This window comes from Bos mutus, chromosome 18 (genome assembly GCF_027580195.1).
Source record: "Bos mutus isolate GX-2022 chromosome 18, NWIPB_WYAK_1.1, whole genome shotgun sequence".
NCBI lineage: Eukaryota > Metazoa > Chordata > Mammalia > Artiodactyla > Bovidae > Bos > Bos mutus.
Window position 1 is genome coordinate 52,250,421 of NC_091634.1, and position 19,908 is coordinate 52,270,328.

The 19,908-nt window shown below is 52.3% G+C and overlaps 2 protein-coding genes across 5 annotated transcripts in view; both read left to right on the plus strand.

Moving 5' to 3' along the window:
• Window positions 1-4,181, plus strand: part of MBTPS1 (membrane bound transcription factor peptidase, site 1) — a 44,868-nt gene extending 40,687 nt beyond the window's left edge. For both annotated transcript variants that reach the window (XM_070388642.1, XM_070388644.1), the window contains exons 22-23: window positions 2,359-2,489; window positions 3,367-4,181. In XM_070388642.1, the coding sequence (XP_070244743.1) occupies window positions 2,359-2,489; window positions 3,367-3,563 (328 nt within the window). In that variant the 3' untranslated portion in view covers window positions 3,564-4,181. The remainder of the gene's footprint in view (window positions 1-2,358; window positions 2,490-3,366) is intronic.
• A 2,212-nt stretch (window positions 4,182-6,393) lies between these two features.
• Window positions 6,394-19,908, plus strand: part of SLC38A8 (solute carrier family 38 member 8) — a 49,272-nt gene continuing 35,757 nt past the window's right edge. For 2 of the 3 annotated variants that reach the window (XM_070388647.1, XM_005902624.2), the window contains exons 1-4: window positions 10,814-10,946; window positions 11,163-11,310; window positions 11,651-11,841; window positions 16,223-16,421. In XM_070388647.1, the coding sequence (XP_070244748.1) occupies window positions 11,653-11,841; window positions 16,223-16,421 (388 nt within the window). In that variant the 5' untranslated portion in view covers window positions 10,814-10,946; window positions 11,163-11,310; window positions 11,651-11,652. Of the gene's footprint in view, window positions 8,707-9,282; window positions 9,398-10,813; window positions 10,947-11,162; window positions 11,311-11,650; window positions 11,842-16,222; window positions 16,422-19,908 lie in introns of those variants that run through there. The other variant, XM_070388646.1, reaches the window with a different exon arrangement.

Below are 19,908 nucleotides of genomic sequence, written 5' to 3' on the forward strand. Positions count from 1 at the left end.
AGGGCCCCATATTTTGGGCATGGGTGTGGGAGACCCCCCGGCCCCCCACAGCTCCTCTTCCTCTGAGCAGTGCTGCCAGCCACTGTCTCCCTCACGGGCAGCACACCCCACACACGCGGCCATTTCCCCTCCAGGGGCTCCTGCCTTCTCTCCCCTACCAGCTGCCCACTTTGCTTGGGTCTCAGCATGTACAGTGTTGGGGGTGTGGCAGGACACGGGGACTGCCATCTACACGGTGAACCATGAGGAGGGAGATGCCTGCAGAAGGCCTAGAAGCTTCCTGTGCTTGACTGTCATCATGAACAGAAGCCCTGAGTGCACCTCTCACTGACCATGTCATCTTTAGAACAGGCTTGATAGGAAACGGCATTGGAGATTCATCACGTTGTCTCCTCGTCAGCAGTTTCTTCCTGAAACTTTAATTACTGAGTATTTTTCCATTCCAATTAACACGCCATCATTTAAAATTTTCTGATAAGATTCCATTTTTATATCTCATTTATTTATAACCTATCATTATCCAAACATTCAAACCAGACTTTAATTCCAGCTGTTGTCAGCAGTTCACACTCAGTGGACAGTCGCTGTCGGCAAAGGTTCCTGAAACCCACTTCTCCATGGTACTGCTCTGGGCTCTGAGAACAGGTGACAGTGTCCTAGATCTGCGTGTCCATCAGACAGCCCGTCACGTACCAGCCTGGCCCATCAGGGTGCTGCTGCTGTGCAGCCCCTAGAGTTTGATTTTCACTGTTGCTCTCTGGAATTCCTTCTTCTTAAAACACCCACCAGGTCCCACCTTTATCTCACTTCTTGCTGGAAATTGTTCTCAGTCCTCAGCGACCTAGATCTGGGTCTAGATTCTGAATCTCTGAGGAGATGCAAAACAATGTCAGAGCGTCACAGTCAGCCCTGGAAAGGGCAGGGTCGTCAGCCTAGTGCCGAGTGCAGGTGTTCACTCCGTCCTTGAAACCTGGATATAGTTCCCGGTGTTGTTCCCGGGCGTCCATACTACGAGTGGCTGTAGGTCAGACCTACGAGGAGCCCCACGCGAGGCTAACCTGTCCTCCCGTCGGGACATTGTGGAATTCTCAAATGATAGTGTGAAGCTCTGTCACCCCGACTGCTCAGCAAGAAAGGGTCACTGTGGGGTAATTAAATTCCAGAACAGGAGAGCGCTGTGAGCGTTAAAAGACAGCCCCATGTATATTCACCTGCAGAGTTATAAAGCTTAAACGCATCGATTCCGTAACTTAGCATTGTCAGTTTAATTTCCAGACTGATGAAACTGAAAAGCAAAGTGAAATCATATAAAATAGAGCAGGTTATAGTCCAAGCAGTTGCCCAGATGGACGTGCCCGATAGCAGCTTATCCGAAAGCCTCTTTATGGAGCTGGCATCTCCTGGCTGCCCACTGACCTGCCTCTTGACTGCTGCTAGAACTCGACTCTCTGCTCTCACTTGGCCAAAGTAAGAGATGGGCCAGCAGGGTCCACATGAATAAGAAGCAGAATGGGGAATTCATAATTGCAAGCATATTTTATTCTCTTCCCTTGTTTTAGCCAGAACGGTCTTCAGATTTTCCGTCTGCACTCTTTGCTCTCATCTCTGTGTCTTCCCACGCTGCTCTTGGCTGTGTACCAGCCTCTCTTCCTCAGTTACATGTGCTTCCCATCTCAGAGTTAGTACTGAGAGTAATGATACAGTCGAAACGAGTCCAGTGCATTTTGCAAAGCACATGTGTTCCCTTCATCATCCTGAGCCCTCAGGCAAGGCCCATGCTCACTCCTTTATTCCCGTGTTTCTGTCCAATGCTTGGTTACTTGGGTGTCTGCCTCGTTCTCCCTCCTGCGCGTAGTGTCCTTGAGGACCAAGGTGACAGCTGGCCCCCAGCACCAGGTCTGCCTCCTTTGCCACATCACAGTAGGTGCCCATGGCTCTGCTGTCCCATGGTGGAGACTGGTCCTTCCAGCCGGGCTGTGTCCACTGCCGCTGTCCACCAGCTCCTTCAGAGGTCACGTGTAGTTTCCTCATTTTCTGCTGGGTCGTGTTCCTGGTTGGAGCCAAGACAGTCTCGTGTTGGTGGTGTTATAGACCCTCTAGAAGCATCTTGTGCATAAGGTCTCAATCTGACGTCCTCGCCTGGGGGCCTGGAAGTGCCCCTCAGTTATCCGCAGTTGTGTTTAGATAGACATAGACGGGACATCAATTCACGTTTCTGTAAGTTGTGTTTAGATAGACATAGATGGGACATCAGTTCACGTTTCTGTTTAAATCACTTTGTTTCTTAGGAATTGGCTCCGTTGCCTGGGGCCAGTACAGTTGCTTATGTTTATTTTGTTTGAATCTGTTTTCTTGAAGTAACCTTTGGAAACACCAGAAGTTGCTCTCCATTGACCTGGATAAAGTGGTACTGCCCAACTTCCGATCGAATCGCCCTCAAGTGAGGCCCTTGTCTCCTGGAGAGAGTGGAGCCTGGGACATTCCTGGAGGTCAGTTCTAGGTGCTTTATTGTGGGGCTGAGTCATCCTATGGTTTATTCAAAAGAGCCTCTCCCTTTTGCCCAGGAGGTGGGCCGGGCCGTTCCTGTCTTTGCCTTCCTGGGAGCAGCAGTGGTCCAGGCTTTCTTCCTGGTACAAATCACAAGGCCAGAGCAGACCTAAAGGATCAATCCATTGTGGCCTCTTAGAAAATCCTATCTGAATTTTCAAATCAGAATTTATTTTATGATATTCATCTGTCACAGCCTGGCCCTGAATCCTCAACCCAGACATCTCCACCGATTCTCTGCCCCAGCCCACCTGGGATGGGACTTCCCTAACCTGGGATGCCCAGTTAATTTTGGGGGTGTCCCTTCCCCCAAGTGACATCAGATGTCCTTCCCCTGCCCCCAACCCTGATATGGCTTTGGCCTGGCTAGACTGTCGGGGGCAGGTGGTCCTTTATCTGGGACGATGGGATCAAGTCATTCTGGCAGAGTGTGGGCCCCTCATCTGCTCTGGAAATCCCTGTGCTCTTACATGACTTTATAGCTCCCTGGGGGCATTTCTCCTGGGTCTAGGAACTGGCCAGAGAAACTCCAGGGATCAGGAAGGGGTACCCTGTCCCATGTGGTCCAGCCCTGTGTTCTGGAACCCAGAACACATGTTGTCCAGTTACAGAGCTGACGACAGCACGAACCCAAGGGTCCACCAGCAGCCATGCTCAGTTGCCCACCACAGGTCTCACCTGGGGGAGGCCTTCCCAGCGGTGAGACCAGCCGTCCTCACCTCCCTGCTGGCCGGCACTTTTGTCTCCTCCTTTCTCTGGGTCACTATGAGCCCAGCTGGTTGCAGCTGTCAGACTGACCATCTTCCCACTGTCCTGCAGGGATCATGCCTGGCCGCTACAACCAGGAGGTGGGCCAGACCATTCCCGTTTTCGCCTTCCTGGGAGCCATGGTGGTCTTGGCCTTCTTCGTGGTGCAGATCAACAAGGCCAAGAGCAGGCCGAAGCGGAGAAAGCCCAGGGTGAAACGCCCACAGCTCGTGCAGCAAGTTCACCCGCCAAAGGCCCCCTCGGTGTGACGTCCCCCCGGCCGGCCGTGAGAGCCGGGGAGCGCCTTCGCGGGCAGCCACGGGGCGGGTGGAGCCGTGGGGTCTGAGGGGCCCCGGCTCGAAAGGGCTCAAGCCTTCAGCTGGGCGTCTGCAGTAGCTGAGAGCCTGTGCTGCACGGGGCTGGGGCCACTGGAGGGCCCCGAAGGGCAGCCTGGAGTCAGACCTCGCCGGCTGCCCATGCACCAAAGACTAAGACGACGTCTAAAGGCTATCGGGGAGGAAGCAGCTCTGACCAAGCCAGACGTGCTCCATAAAGGCTATTTTCTATATTTATTGTTGGGGAAAAGTCACTTTAAAGACTTGTGCTGTTTGGAAGCAAAGCTATTTTTTTTGTCAATGGAATGCAGTTTTTTACTATTTCATCATGAGGACTAACACAGATGCTGCGATCTCCTTTTTGATGAAAGAACAGACTGAGATTTGAAAGAAACTTGCACAAATCTGTGAAACATAGCCCTTTGCTTTATTTTTATAAGTATCAACTGCCATCATGTTTTGTAATTTGGGTCTTGATTTCACCATTGTCGGTGAAGAAAATTTTCAATAAATATGCATTACCTGTATGAAGCTAAGGGGCTTCCTACGTGGCTCAGTGGTAAAGCATCTGCCTGCCAATGCAGGGGACATGGGTTCAATTCCTGGGTTGGGAAGATCCCATGGAGGGAGGGAATGGCAACCCACTCCAATCTTCTTGCCTGAGAAGTCCCACACACAGAGGGGCCTGGTGGGCTGCAGTCTATGGGGTTGCAGAGAGTCAGACATGACTGAACATGCACACATGCATGCATGAGGCTAAGAAGCAATGTGTAAGTGGTCCCTTTCCTACCTGTCCCTTTCTCCTACTGACAGCCTGGAATGGGTTCTGAATCAGCCTACTGAATTCTTCTTGAGATCTAATTCACTACTACAAAATTCTCTTTACAAGTGTACAGTTCTGTGGGTTTTAGTATATTCACAAGTTTGTGCACCATCAGTGCTGTAATTCCAGAACACTTTCATCACCTCCAAAAGAAACCTCGTACACAGTAGCAAGTCAGCCTCTATCCCCTCCCCCACCGCCCCAGGCTGGCACTGATGTGTTGTCTCTGAATTCACCTGTTCTGAACATTGCATGTAAACAGCAGCATGTAATCCATGGCCTCTGGGGACTAGCTGCTTCCGCAGCGTGTTTAGTGGTCTGTCCGTGTCATAGCTGTCTCAGTACTTCACTCCTTTCTGGACCTCATGTGGACAGGTCTTAGTTTGTTTATCCTCACTTGATGGACCTCTGAGCTGCTTCCACTTTTTATCCATTGTGAATAGTCTTGCTTTGAGCATGCGGGTACCATTTTTGGTGTGGACATAAGTTTTCATTTCTGTTGGGATGACACCTAAGAGTAAAATCCTGTAGCTTTATGCTTCATTTTTTGAGGAACCACCAAGCTCTCTTTCCAAAGCTTCACTGTTTTATCAGTAGTTCCTGCCAGCAGTGTGTGAGGGTCACAGCTTTACCTTCTCTCCAACACGTGCTATTACCCATCTTTTTGACAGTTGCACCCCAGGGGATGTGAACTGATGTCTCACTGTGGTTTGATTTGCATTTCCCTAAAGATGAGTGTTGAGCATTTTTTCATGTGTTCATTGGCCATTTTTCTGTCTTTGGAGAAATGTCTGTTTCAGTGCTGTGTCCATTTTTTGAGTTGTCTTTATTGTTGACTTCTAAGAGTTCTTTATATATTTCAGATGAAAGTCCCTTATGAGATTTATGACTTGAAAATAGTTTCTCCATTCTGTCAATCATCTTTTTACTTTCCTAATGGTATCCTTTCGGGCCTGAGTTTTTCATTTTGATGAAGTTCATTTTATCTCTCAGGGTCGATTTCTAAGAAACCATTGCCTCATCCAGGGCAGCCTGTTAATTTTTAACCCCTGCCTGTATAGTCTGCTTTCTGTTCTTCAGCTGGCCCAGACATCAGCTTTTTGATGACAGGTGAGGACAGACTGACGGGAAAGGGCAGAGTCCGTGTGGGGTCAGGGCGCGTGTGAGGTCCCGGAAAGAGAGGGACCCCGGACGAGGGATGAGGGAGGAGCCACCAACGCCCAACTCTCCCTGCCACGTGTCACCCTCAGCAGGTCACAGCGGTAACCTGGCGGCTTTGAACCGTGTTCCATGGCTGCTGTTGCTTTGAGGACTTAGAGGCATTGCTGAGGGCCCTGCAGAGCTCTCCCATTCTCCCAGTTCCCGCACCCGAGAATGTGGACGTTACAGGCGAAGGAGCCTGGAGAGAGGGCTTCAGCAGGGTGAGCGTGCACAGATAGGGGGAGAGTCTCTGCAGGACCACTCGATGGCATCTGCTGTGCGCCTCCCTGTCCTAAGGGGAGACCTGTCGGGGGTTGTGGGATACAAGGCCCACCTGGGAGGAACGTGCCGGGGCCCTGGGTGTAGACTCAGACCGGCCACTTCCAGCCAGTGGGCCTTGTCTGCTGTCATCCAGCCCTGGGCCTTATGCAGAGGCAGTGCTCAGTTATGTTCTCTGGCTGACTGTGGGTCTCTTCCTAACACGTGTGCCTGAGGCCTACTCACTGCTTCGAAAAGTCCCGTGTTTGCCTGGAGTGGACTCTCATTGTTCTAGGGAATGGCTCCATGTCTTAAAAACCAAAAGCAGGAGCAGCTGCCCCAGCACAACTATAGATAGGCCTGGGAGTCCTCGAGGGCCCTGGGGTCTCCCAGGGGCTGAGCATGGAGGTTGGCCCCAGGGCTGGTTAGGCATGCTCACCCAGGCAGGCAGTATCCTGACTGTGTGGAGAGGGGCCAGAAGTGGGGTGATCAGGGTTTCCTTAGCCCTGCTGCTTACTTTTCCCACCCTCAGCCCTCCCCTGTGTTGGCACACCGGTCTGGGGTCTTCCCTGCACACACCTAGCCTCTGGTGCCCGGGTACAAGGACCCTGAGGACCTCCCACCAGAACAAGGCTGTGCTCAGCGAGCCCCCCTGGAACAACAGTGCTGCCTCTGCTGAGCGCACCGCTGGCCTAGCCAGGGGGGTGTTTGGTGTGCATTAAGGGGCTTGGGCAGGGTAGTCTCATTCATCCCGTGATACCCCAACCACCATTTCTAGGCTGAGGGGGGCCAGCCTTCCAACCCAGATCTGGCCTGGGCCTGAGCCCCCAGTGCCAGATCACTTCTTATGGTGGGAAGGCTGTCTGCTTGCTGGTAATGCTGGGGGTGCTACTCAATGTTTACTGGCTCCAAGATGAAGTGAGTTAAGGACTGTCACATGTAGAGTAAGAAGAAGTTTCCAGAGAAAAAAACTCGATTTTTTTTTCCCCCCGATGGGTGGTGCCATTAAGAGGATGTTACTATAATAGGATGTTGGTTTAATTTGCTGGTAACATTAGGGCAGTGCAGGCAGAGATCCCTGCGCCTTGCTCTAGACTTACTGAATCATATGCTCCTTGGGAAGAGCCTAGAAATCTGCTTTAAAGGCTCCCTAAGGTAAACAGGGACACAGACATGTGTCCATGTCCGACCACAGTGGTGTGATCAACTCACCTAGAATGTAGGTGAATGACATCCTGGAATGTGAAGTCAAGTGGGCCTTAGAAAGCATCACTATGAACAAAACTAGTGAAGATGATGGAATTCCAGTTGAGCTATTTCAAATCCTAAAACATGATGCTGTTAAAGTGCCGTACCCAATATGCCAACAAATTTGGAAAACTCGGCAGTGGCCACAGGACTGGAAAAGGTCAGTTTTCATTCCAAGCCCAAAGAAAAGCAATGCTAAAGAATGTTCAAACTACCGCACAATTGCACTCATCTCACACACTAGCAAAGTAATGCTCAAAATTCTCCAAGCCAGGCTTCAGATGTTCAAGCTGGATTTAGAAAGAGTGGAGGAACCAGAGGTCAAATTACCAACATCCGCTGGATCATCAAAAAAATGAGAGTTACAGAAAACCATCTACTTCTGCTTTATTGACTATGCCAAAGCCTTTGACTGTGTGGGTCACAACAAACTGGAAAATTCTTCAAGAGATGGGAATACCCGACCACCTGACCTGCCTCCTGAGAAATCTGTATGCAGGTCAAGAAGCAACAGTTAGAACTGGACATGGAACAACAGACTGGTTCCAAATTGGGCAAGGAGTATGTCAAGGCTGTATATTGTCACCCTGCTCATTTAACTTAAATGCAGAGTACATCATGCAAAATGCCAGGCTGAATGAAGCACAAGCTGGAATCAAGATTTCTGGGAGAAATATCAACAACCTAAGATACACAGATGACACCACCCTTACAGTAGAAAGCGAAAAAGAACTAAAGAGCCTCTTGATACATGTGAAAGAGGTGAGTGAAAAAATTGGCTTAAAACTCAACATTCAGAAAACTAAGATCATGGCATCTGGTCCCATCATTTCACGGCAAATAGATGCAGAAACAATGGAAACAGTGATAGACTTTATATTTTTGGGCTCCAAAATCACTGCAGATGGTGACTGGAGCCATGAAATTAAAAGACGCTTGCTCCTTGGAAGAAAAACTATGACCAATCTAGATAGCATATTAAAAAGCAGAGGCATTACTTTGCCAACAAAGGTCCATCTAGTCAAAGCTAATTTTTTCCAGCAGTCATGTATGGATGTGACTATAAAGAAAGCTGAGCCCCGAAGAATTGATGCTGTGGTGTTGGAGAAGACTCTTGAGAGTCCCTTGGCCTGCAAGGAGATCAACCCAGTCAATCGTAAAAGAAGCCAGTCCTGAGTATCCATTGAAAGGATTGATGCTGAAACTGAAATGGCAATACTTTGGCCAACACCTGATGCGAAAAACTGACTCATTGGAAAAGACTCTGATGCTGGGAAAGACTGAAGGCAGGAGAAGGGGACGACAGAGGATGAGATGGTTGGGTGGCAACACCAACTCGATGGACATGAGTTTGAATCAACTCTGGGAGTTGGTGATTGGCAGGGAGGCCTGGCATGCTGCAGTCAATGATGTCGCAAAGAGTCAGACACGACTGAGCGACTGAACTGAACTGAGGGCTGGGCACCTGCCCACTGCCCTGTGACTCAGCCTCCGGTCTGGCTGCTGACACCTGGGGACTCTTCCTATGGATGTGGTGGGTGGAGGAAGGTCAGTATTAAGGCTGTTTGAAGATACTTTCTCACTTTCAAATGCCAAGGCACAGTTTTCCTTTAGCTAGAGCGGGACTCCAGATTGTAACTCAGGGGTCCATCCCTTTCATAGGGGGAGGGGAGAGTGAGGCCTACGCTCTGGGCCGAGTGTCACCTGGAAGCCTCCCCCGTCTCTGACCTGCTACTGAGAAAAGGCCCAGAGCCGGGGTGGGGGGCGGACCACGGGCCTCCAGCCCTGAGAGGTGCCGACCCTCAGAACTCGTGGTGCTGGGTGTATCTGTTTCCCACTGCTGCTGTCACAAGTTACCAGGAAGCACGGACTTAACAAGGGCGCATTTATTCCCTGCAGTCCTGGAGGTTGTAAGTCCAAATCAGCTTCATGGAGCTCAGATGCAGCTGGTTCCCTCGGAGGGCTCCAGGGCAGAATTGGCTCCCTGGCCTGTCCCAGCTTCTCGAGGCCCTGCATCCCCTGAGCGGCCACCCCCTCCTCACTCCCAGTGTGCAGCAATCCACCCTCTGCTTCTGTCAGCCTTGTCTCTCTGCCCTCTGACCTCTCCTGTGTCTCTGTTCACAGGATAGGTGCGGCTGTTCCCACCACTCTGCAGGTGACCTCTGTGAGGCGTGGATCACAGCCCCAGGCCCTCAGGTTCCTGAGACCTGCCCATCTGTCTTCCAGAACCTTCTGAAGGGTATGAACACAAAAGTTCGTGGAAATGAGCTGAAGGCACTTTCTCCCTGAAGTTCGCAACCTCCCAGGTGACCAGTACCTGTGGAGATGGGAAGGAGGGACCCGGGCACGTCCCTGGCCAGGTGCTCCCCTGGGGGGCAATGTGGGGCCATGTGCAGGGTGCTGGGCTGAGCCCCATGTGCCGCTAGAGCTGCCCACCCACACAGACGGGCCCAGGGGCGCCTCTCCTCCCCGGGAAAGGTCACGAAGCCCTGGGATTCGGCAGAGGGCATATCAAAGCCCTTCAGAATTAAGAGGCTTTCCCCATTGAGTGGAATTTCACAACCCAGTGACCAATTTCTAAGTCATGCACGTTAATGGGCAGCTAATGAGGGACCCAGGCAGGACAGGGAAGTGCCCCTGAGCCCAGAGCCCAGATTAAGGAGTACAAAGCCAGGCTGCTGTGAAGGCCCTTGATCTTCACTGCCTGGGGTTGTGGTGGGGGAGCGCTGAGCCATGTGATTTCCAGAGGGACTGGGCACCCCAGCCTCTCCCCCTCCCCGCACCGTGGCCTGCCACCCACTCTCCCATTCATTCTTGCCATTACTCATCCAGCCCCATTTGGGCACCTTTGGAATCCGGACAGGGACAAGGGGGTGGCAATGTGACACTGTTGGCTTTGAGGGGACACTCGGGCTGATTCCCAGGTCTGGCACCGGTCAGTGGTCACGTTTCAAGCCACTTGCCCCACCTTGGGGGAGCCCTGCTCCCTACAGACCATGGTGACAGCCCTCGGGGTTGGGCGAGAGGACTCCGGGAGCCGTCCAGCATGCCCTGCAAGGCCCGGGTCCCAGTGAGACTGCTCACATGGGGGCCGCCACTTTACGGCCCAGATGCCGGCTGGCTCTGGCTCCTGTCCCCTGGCACCTGCAGACTCACCCGCCACTCAGCAGACCAAGCGATGCCGCTGCAGCAAGGGGGCACCGTGGTGGGCTCGAGCCCATGTGAGACACACCTTTGGTGCTGGTTTCCACAGACACTTGGACTGAGGGAGGCGCTGAAGACGTTTAACTTAAAGCAGCAGTTCCCAGGAAGGGCCTCTGGACCCCTGAGTCAGCAATGCCATGGAGGGAGCCCATGGTCTGTGATTTAACACACTCTTGAGGGGATTTGAGTCTGAGTGCCAGGTACAGACAAGTTCACCTCTGAATTCAAGACCTGACCTTCATGGGCCTGTATTTTCCAGATTGGAACCGTTTCCAGTATTCTGCTTGTATCTAAGCTGACTGTATCAGGTTGGAGAGGTGGCCTCTACTCAAAATGTGGTCCAGGGACCCCCAGCACGCAGCTCCCTAAAGCAGTGTGAGCAGTGTGGGATCTCGGCTCCACCCAGGATGGGCGGGTCAGCGCTGGCCTCTTAACCCACCTCCAGGTGATTCGAGGGCTCATTAGTCTGGGGAGCCACCCAGTGAAGCTCCTGGGCCTTTGCCTACATGAATCTCCAGCCCCCTGCGAGAGGGCAGACAGACCCCTTTCTGTAGCTGGGCAGCCAGGCACAGCTCCCCTAGCAGGTAACAGAAGGGGGCCTGGAGAGGTGTCCTGGGAGGAGGCGTTCGGCCCCGGCCCAGGTCGCTGGGTGAGATCAACCAGCTCCCTGACCCAGGGCTCAGGGAAAGCCCCGCCCCGGCGCGTCTTAAGCCTCCCCTCCTCCCCGGCTCAGACCAGCAGCCTCGGAAGCTGCTAGTTCTTGGGAGGAATGGCCTGACCTCTTGGTCCTATCCTCCTAGGTTTGGGGTTGTGACCCCCACCGGTGCTCTCTAGGGCCGCCCGCGATTCCTGACTCATTTGCTCACCCCTCCGGGTCCTCTGGCGTGAGCCTGAATCCCATCCCCAATGGCCCAGGACTGCTGGTCTCCGTGAAGACTGGACTTGATGGTAAGGACTGGGTACTGGAAGCAGGGGGATGGGTGATAGAGGGAGAAGAAGTTTGGGGGTTGGAAGAGAAAGGGGAGGGGGCAGCTCCGGTGGCCTTGAGTTGAGTGGGAGGGCAGGAGTGCCGATGAACAGGGGTAAAAGTTGGGAAACATTTGTTGAGGGGAAGGCATGAGGACCAGGTGTTACAGGGCAGGTGGGTGTGTAAGGCTCTGGAAAGGGGATCAGAGGCTCGGAAAGCATACAAGGCCGGGTGGTTGTGACGGATGCCCTAGCTCAGTGGAGGAAAGACCCCTCCCAGCTGGAGGTCCCGAGACAACCCTCCTCCCCACTCTGCTTCCAGCCATGGAGGGGCAGACCCCAGGAGGCGGAGGCCTTTCAGAAAAGCCGGTCCCCACAGCCTCTGGCCCTGGCCTGTCCTCGCTGGGTGCCGTCTTCATCCTTCTGAAGTCCGCGCTGGGCGCTGGCCTGCTCAACTTTCCGTGGGCCTTCCACAAGGCGGGGGGAGTAGCCCCCGCTTTCCTCGTGGAGCTGGTAAGCCATCGGGGGCCGTTTCATGGGGCGGGGTCGGGGAGGGTGGTCTCTGGGAGTACGTAGGAGCTGAATTTTATTTTTCCAGGCAGAGCCCTAGGCATTGCTTCTGCAGAGCTGCTTGTCTTCAAAATTACTCCTATGTTTTGGTTTTTTGTCCCTCTCAGCTCATGGGGGAGAAAGGAAAATCCCGGTGTAAACCTGCAGACCAGGGCCGTGAGCATCCTCGGAGCTGAGGGCCACGCAGCCAGGTGGGGGTTGGGGGGAGGAGTGGGGGAGGGCAGGTGGAGCTGTGCTCCCCGCACCTGCAGCCTATGAACCCGGCCTATGAGCTGAGCCACTGCCTGCCTTCTCTTGGCAGCTGGTCTCTGCTCCACAACTAAAGCCCAAATCCTTGGGCAGAGCAGGACTGACTTGCCGTAAGCCCCCAGCCTGCGCAGTGTCAGGGGTGTTTGGCCAGTGTTGCGTGTGGAGCCCAAACTCCCTCCTTTTCCAGAAAGTCCCAGGGACTGACTGTCCTCAGCAGAGACGAGCTGCTGGTTAGCACAGCTTCATTTTATTAGCTGATAGGAATCAGGCATTTCCTGGTGAGCTCTTTGTCGGGCATCGTGTCAAAGGCTTTTCCCTGGCAGCCGCTGATAAGGGTTCCGTTGGGCCTTTCTGATCCTTCTGGAAGCTGCCAAATACCATCCTGTGTGGTGTCCAGTAGCCTGTGCCGGCCCCGCGCTGGCCCAGCGCCCGTTCGGAGCATGCAGGCTCTGTCTTCCTGAAGCTTGCTCAAACGGGGAGCTGGGATAAGATTCAGGAAGTCGAATGAGGTGGTGGGCAGTGGCGCTGGGGAGGCGGGTGTGGCCGTTTGGGGGTGGTGGAAGCTGAGAAGCCCCCTCCGAGGCGGCACTGAGTGGGTGCATGCGACGGGCAGCAAGGCTGTGTGTGCTGTCCCCTGGGCAGGGAGCCGACCTCCCGCCACAGAGGGTCAGCGACGGAGCCGGCGGGGCCGGCGTGGTGGTCCGTGTCAGGCACAGACCGGCCAGTCAGAGGGCAGCGGCCCACTCGCTCCCCAGGCTCCTTGCGGGGTCTCCCAGCGCCTCCAGGGCCGCAGATGCTGACTCTGTGCGGGTGGGTCTCCCTGGTGGCACGGACGCTGCTGGGGTGGCTTGCCGTTGGCCCGGGATGGTCTAAAGCTCCGGCCCTGAGCAGGCAGACTCGAGGAAAGGGGACCCCAAATAGGAATCAATGGAAACTCCCCACAAGGGAGAAAGGCTGGCTAGCAGCTCACCCTTCCCCCACCCCGTTTCCTGTCTCTCCCTCTTCACCAGAGAGTTCTGCCCCCATTTGGGTTGGCGGAATGTTTAAACATCCCTGCCACTGGGAGGCTAGTGGTGTGAGACTTTAGGTCTCTCATGGCTTCATTAGCATTGGAGGATTGATGAAATTAATGAGCCTGGATCTTCCTCGACTGCAAAGAGAGAGGCAGCCTGGCCAGGAGCTTTTGCCAACTGGCTGCTCAGAGGCTCAGGGACCCTGTCGAGGGTCACCCAGTCCTGTGTGGTCAGCTCACTGCGTTAGCAGAGACTCACCTTCACTGGCCGAGGCTCAGTCTGACCCCCTTTGCTTCCTTTTGTCCAAAATATTTAGCAGTGCCTGCTATGTACTGGGTGCTCTCCTGGGGGCTGGACGTAAGCAAAAAGACACGACCCCAGTCTCCATGGAGCTTAGAGTCTGGTGATGATCTCCACCCTGTACGCACCCCCTGGACCCAAGGACTGAGCAGCGTAAACCACCAAAGTGTGTGCTGTCACAGTCCTGGAGGCCTCAAGTCCGAATCCCAGTGTAGCAGAGTCATGGTCTCTTAAAGACTCTAGCAAAAGGTCCTTCCTACCTCTCCAGCTCCTGGGGGCTCCAGCTGTTCCTTTGCTGTGGCCATGTCATCACTTGGCCACTCCTCTGCGTCTTCCCCCTTTTCTGTCTCTTATAAGGACATGTGTCATTGGCTTTGAGGCCCACTTGGATCATCCAGAGCGACCTCATCTCAAGGTCCTTAATTTTAACCTGTGAAGACCCCTTTTCATCTTCATTATCTGCGCCTGCAAAAAGATGGTTGCCCCTAAGTCCCTTTCACAGGTTCTGGAGATTAGACTTTTGAGAGGATTCAACCCACCATAAGAATTGTGCCCATAAAAGGCATGGTTCTGCTAGAGCATGAAACAGAGAAGGTTGAACCCAATTCAGGGGTGAAGTGTGGGGAGGCTTCCTGGAGGAGGTGACTTTGGCAGGGGTGGGGTTGGGAAGTAGGGATGCCCATCCCAGGTGAGAGGCAGTGGTGGAGGCAGGAGGGCGTTCCAGGCAGAGGAGCTATCTTGGACAGAAGTCCAGGGGCTGGAGGGAGCATGCATGTTCTTCCTGGCTCTGAACTTCTGAGTTTCTCTGACTTGGTCCAGTTAGATGTTGCCCTCAGGCTGCTGGAGTAGGAACTGCCCTGCAGTCAGGGCACGAACTGGGTCTGAAGGGGCCAGCTTAGCTCTCCCCAGGCTTCTAGATTGAGCACCTTGCCGCTTCTGCATTCTTCTCCTTCATACAACTGTGGGAGGGGGTCTGAGTGTGGAGACCAGGTCCAGCTTAGGCACAGGTAACGGTCCAGCCTGGAGAGACTCAAAAACATTTAACTCCATGGACAAGCGGGACTCGAGTGCATCACTGGGGGTGGGTGTTGAGTGACACAGATGATTTGGAAAACAGTGTATAAGAAATTGCCAGAGTTGAACACATGTCTACCCTGACACCCACAGATTCCATTCCTAGGTGTGTGTCCAGGAGAAGGAAACGTGGGTCCTGGGCACAACTCATTCTAGAATGCTCAGCTCTTCATTCACAGCAGCCAAAACGAAGGACAGCCCAGATGTCTGGCAGAAGGGACTGGAGCAGTCAAGTGATGCTATCCACCCTGTGAAATAGCACTGAAGAAAGATAGGAATAAACTGCTGACCTATCCCACAGGGCTGGCCCTCACAAGTGTTGCTGCTCAGTGGAAGAAGCCAGATAGGAAAATATATAAAAGCAAAGTACTATTAGAGCGTTTTTTTCTGGATCTAGGGTGGGACCAGGAGGGAACTCAGGGATGTGATGTTCTGTGACTTGGTAGAGGTTCAGGCTGCACATATACCTCAGTTGCACCCCTTCCAGTGATGCACTCACGACTCTGTGCATTTCATGGTGGTGTGCATTTCACGGTGTGTAAATTTTTTCTTACAAGAGAGGACTATAAACAAACATCAAACTCCAATTAATGACACTCCATTAATGCCCAAATCTTTGGGGGTAAGTATACTGATATCCACAAGTTGCCTTGAAATGTACCCCCAAGTTTAGATGGACATGTGGACACATGGTGAGAGAGATGATAAAACAAGCACAGGGACCTGCTCCTAGTAGAATCTAGGTGGTGAGGACATGGTGTCCATTGCAAAATTCTTCCAATTTTCCTAGATGTTTGAAAAGTTTTCATACTGTTGGCAAAATTTAAACTGAAGTAGGGAGAGCCCTGGTGAGGGAGTCTGGAGAGAAACAACGACCATTTCTTTTGTTGTTGTTGTTAAATATTTATTTGGCTCCCCTGGGTCTTAGGTGTGGCCCGTGGCACCTTTAGTTGAGGCCTATGAGCTCGTAGTTGTGGCATGTAGGATCCAGTTCCCAGGGCCCTGCATGGGGAGCGCAGAGTCTGAGCCAACAGGCCCCAGGGCAGTCCCCAGCTGTCATGTCTTGAGCAGTTACCACGTGCCAGGCACTGAGCTGAGTGATTATGTGCTTTGTTTAGTCCAAATGCTTCACAACCCCCCAGTAAGGTAGACGGTATCATCCCCATTTCACAGATGGGAAGACAGATGGATGGTTGGCCTCATGCCACAGAGCGGGTGAGTGGCAGGGTTGGAATTGAACTCAAGTATGCCTGCTTCCTCTGAGAAGGCGATGGCACCCCACTCCAATACTCTTGCCTGGAAAATCCCATGGATGGAGGAGCCTGGTAGGCTGCAGTCCATGGGGTCTCGAAGAGTCGGACACGACTGAAGCGACTTAGAAGCAGCAGCAGCATGCCTGCTTCCTAACCACCATGCTTTATGGCTCTCCACCCACGACCCATGTGATCTTATGAAAGTAATTTAAACTCCGGGTTTCCAAAGCCTCATTTGTCCAGCTGGTGTGGTTTGGCGTGAATCCCAGATTCACAGATTTAGACCAGCGTGGCCTCTAGAATCCACCGGCTTTGTAACTCTGGTTTTGGGGAATGGGCTGGTGGCTCATCAGGCCATGGCCTCTGTAGCTGAGGCTCACTGGGGGTGGGCTGAGCAGCTGTGGGTATGCCCAGCGCCACGGTCTTGTTCGGCAGATCTCCCTGGTCTTCCTGATCAGCGGGCTGGTTGTCCTGGGCTATGCTGCCTCCGTCAGCGGCCAGGCCACCTACCAAGGTGTGGTCGGAGGGCTGTGTGGCCCTGCCATCGGCAAGCTGTGTGAGGCCTGCTTCATCATCAACCTGCTCATGATCTCCGTGGCCTTCCTCAGGGTGGTCGGCGACCAGCTGGAGAAGCGTGAGTACCTGCGCTGCAGTCGAGGTGACCCCTGTGTGGAGCTCAGGGCTCCTGGTGGATGAGCAGGATGTGGACGTGGGGCTGGGCCCTGGGCAAGCTGCAGAGGCTGAGACCACCCCTAGTTCCTAACATTGTAGGGAAGGGAGGTCTGGGAGAAGTAATTACTAGTATAGCGGAAGTCAGAGAGAGAGGGGGCTGTGCTGGGGTGTCCCATGGGGACTCATTTTCCACATGAGAGGTGGCACCAACTGCAAAGACGTCCCGGTGAGAGAGAACCAGTAGACCTTGAGTTTTGGGACCTTGCAGACTCTGGGCTCACGCACCCTTGGCCTCTAGTCCCCCACTAACAATTTCCCTCTGAGTACTGCTTTGGCTTCGTCTTGCTGATTTTGGTATGTTCTGGTTTCACTTTCATGTCGTTCAGACCTTTGCTAATTTTTGCTACGATTTCTTCTTTGACCCTTGGGATGTTCGGAATTGTGCAATTCAGTTTCCACTGATTTGGGGGTTTCCTCAATGCGCTTGTGGTTTCTCCCTCAAATGCATCATGGTCAGAGAACACACGCACGTCATTGTGGCATTTGAGACCTACTCAGTGGCTCAGGCGCAGTCTGTCTTGTTGATCTCTTTTTTAAAAAATATTTGTTTATTTGGCTGCGTCAGGTCTTTGTGGTGGCATGTGAGCTCCTCGCTGTGACAGGTAGGGTCTTTATTTGTGGCATGTGGGATCTAGTTCCCTGAACGGTGATTAAACCCTGGGCCATCTGCATTGGGAGCATGGAGTGCTAACCACTGGACCACCCGGGAAGCAAGTCCCTTACTGAGCTCTCAAAGGATGTGTGTGGTTGTTGAGTGCAGTGTTTTAGAACCCTCCATTATGTCAAGATGATCCAGACCTTCTGTGGCTTTGCAGATTTTTGGGGAGTGGGCAGTGGGGTGGGGAAGTCTAGTTATTCTGTTTGGTTCTGAGAGAGAAAGTGTTAAAATCTCTTATTATGATTGCCGATTTGTCTCTTTTTCCCTTTAATCCTATGAATGTTTTGCTCATGGTTTTCGAAACTCTTGTTATTAAGCACACACTGTGAATTGCCTTTTTATTATGAAATTTCCATTTTTGTCTCTGAATTACTTTGTCATTATATCCGCCTTCTCTTCTATGAATACAGCCTCTCTAGCGTCCTTAAGATTAGCGTTGGTACAGAATCTCTCTTCCCACTCTTTTTCTGTGAACCTAACCGTGGCTTGGAATTTTAAAATGCATTTCTTGTAGACAGCATATGGTCGGGTCTTGCTTTTTTATCATCTTGACAGTCTTGGGTTTTAATTGGAATGTTTTAGACTTTTACTTGGAATGTAATTACTGATATGATGGATCTCAGTCTGTTTTACTGTTTGTTTTGTCTGTTCTGTCTCTTGAACCATGAAAAAAAGGCCCCCGACGTGGGGTTATGGAAATTAAAAGCTCCCATGTTGTGGGAAGCGCTCTCATCCCTCAAAAAAATGAAAGTTGGTAAATCTGAACCTCTCAGTGGGTAAATCAGTGCAAGGATTCCCTGCTGACCGTGGCCAGGAGAGGTCATGTCAAGTTTCAATTATGCTCGGCTGGTGGTGCTGCTCTTAGGAGATGAATTCTGAGGTGCTGCCGTGTGGAGAAGGATTCTCAGGGGATGTGGAATTGAGGAAGACTTTAAAGGGCTGCAGTGTTGAGAAGGGTCTGTGGGCTGTAGCACAGGCAAGGATCTTGAGGGGCTGCTGTGTTGCAAAGGATCTGTGGGTCTGCCATGTTGAGAAGAATTTGGGAAGGCTGGGTGATGAGAAGGGTCCCGGGGCTGCCATGTTGGGAAAGATTCTGAGGGGCTGCAGTATTGAGAGGGATTTGGAGGGCCGGCCATGTTGAGGAGAATGTAGCAATTGCAGTTTGCGAAGGATTCTGAGGGGCTACCAGGTGAGAAAGATTCTAGGGGCTGCCATGCTGAGAAGTATTCTGAGGGCCTCTGTGTTGAGAAGAATGTTAGGAGGTGATTGTTTTTTTTGCAGATTCTCAGCAGCTGAGGTGTTGAGAAGGATCTAGGGGCTGCTGTGTTCAGAAGGATTCTGAGGGGCTGCCATGTTAGGAAGTACCTGAGGTGCTGCCATGTTGAGAAGAATTTTGAGGGTCTGGGGTGTTTAGATGGATCTTTGAGGCGCTGCTGTGTTGAGGATTCTGAGGGGATGCCATGTTGAGAAGGATCTGTGGCCTGCTTTGTTGGGACAGATCTGGAGGAACCGCCTGTTTGGGAAGAGTTCTGAGGGACTGCTGTGTTGAGAAGGTATCTGAGGTACTGTTGTGTTGGGTAGGATTCTGAGGGCCTCCGTGTTGAGAATAGTTTTAGGGGCTGCCATGCTTCTGAGGATTCTCAAAAGCTTCTGTGTTAAGATGATTCTGACAGGCTGCCTTGTTGAGGACGCTGAGGTAGGCTGTGTCTTGTTCAGACACAGCCTTTTGTAGTGTTCAGGAGGATTCTGTGGGGCAGCCATATTGGAAAGGATCTGAGGAGATGCAGTCCTGAGAAGGGGAGGATTCTCAAGGCCTGCTGTATCAGAAGGATGCTGACGGCCTCAGTGTTGAGAAGAATCTTAGGGGCCACCATCTTGGGAAGAATCTTAGTAGATGCAGTGGTGGAAACGATTCTGAAGGGTGGCCATGTCAAAAGGGTTCTGAAGGCTTTTGTGTTGTCAAGAATCTGAGGGGCTGTGGTGTTCAGGAGGATTCTGATGTAGTGTCATGTTGAGTAAGATTTTGAGGTGCTTCATGTTGAGAAGGATTCTGAGGGCCTGCTGTGTTGGGAAGAATCTGAGTGGCTATTGTGTTGAGAATGATTCGGAGGCATGCCCTGTTGGTAAGGTTTGTGAGTGGATGCCATGTTGGTAAGAATTCTGAGGTGCTGCTGTGTTGAGAAGGATTCTGAGAACGATCTGAGGAGCTGCCATGTTGGGAAGGATTCTTAGATGCTGCTTTGTTGAGGTGGATTCCTATGGGCTGTCATTTTGAGAAGGATTCTAAGGGTTGCTGTGTTGAGAAGAATCTTAGGGACTTCTGTGTTGATGAGAATTGTTAGTGGCTACCATGTTGGGAAGGATTCTGATGGTCAGTTGTGTCACAAGAATTCCGAGGGCTTTTGTGTTGAGAAGTATCTTAGGGGCTGCCATATTGAGGACAATTCAGAAGGACTGCCTTGTGGGATGGATTCTGATGGCCTCTTTGTTAGGGGCTGCTGTGTTGAGAAGGATTCTGAGGTGCTACAGTATTGGGAAGGGTTCTGAGGGGCTATCCTATTGAAAAGATGCTGATTCACATTCTCCTCTTGAGGATGATTTGAATGCCTGAAGTTTGGGGAAGGATTCTGAGGGACTGTGATGTTGAGAATCCCCAGCTGCTACCTTGTTGAGTGTTCTGCCGGCATGCAGTGCTGAAAAGAATCTTAGGGGCTGTCCTGTTGGGTGGGAT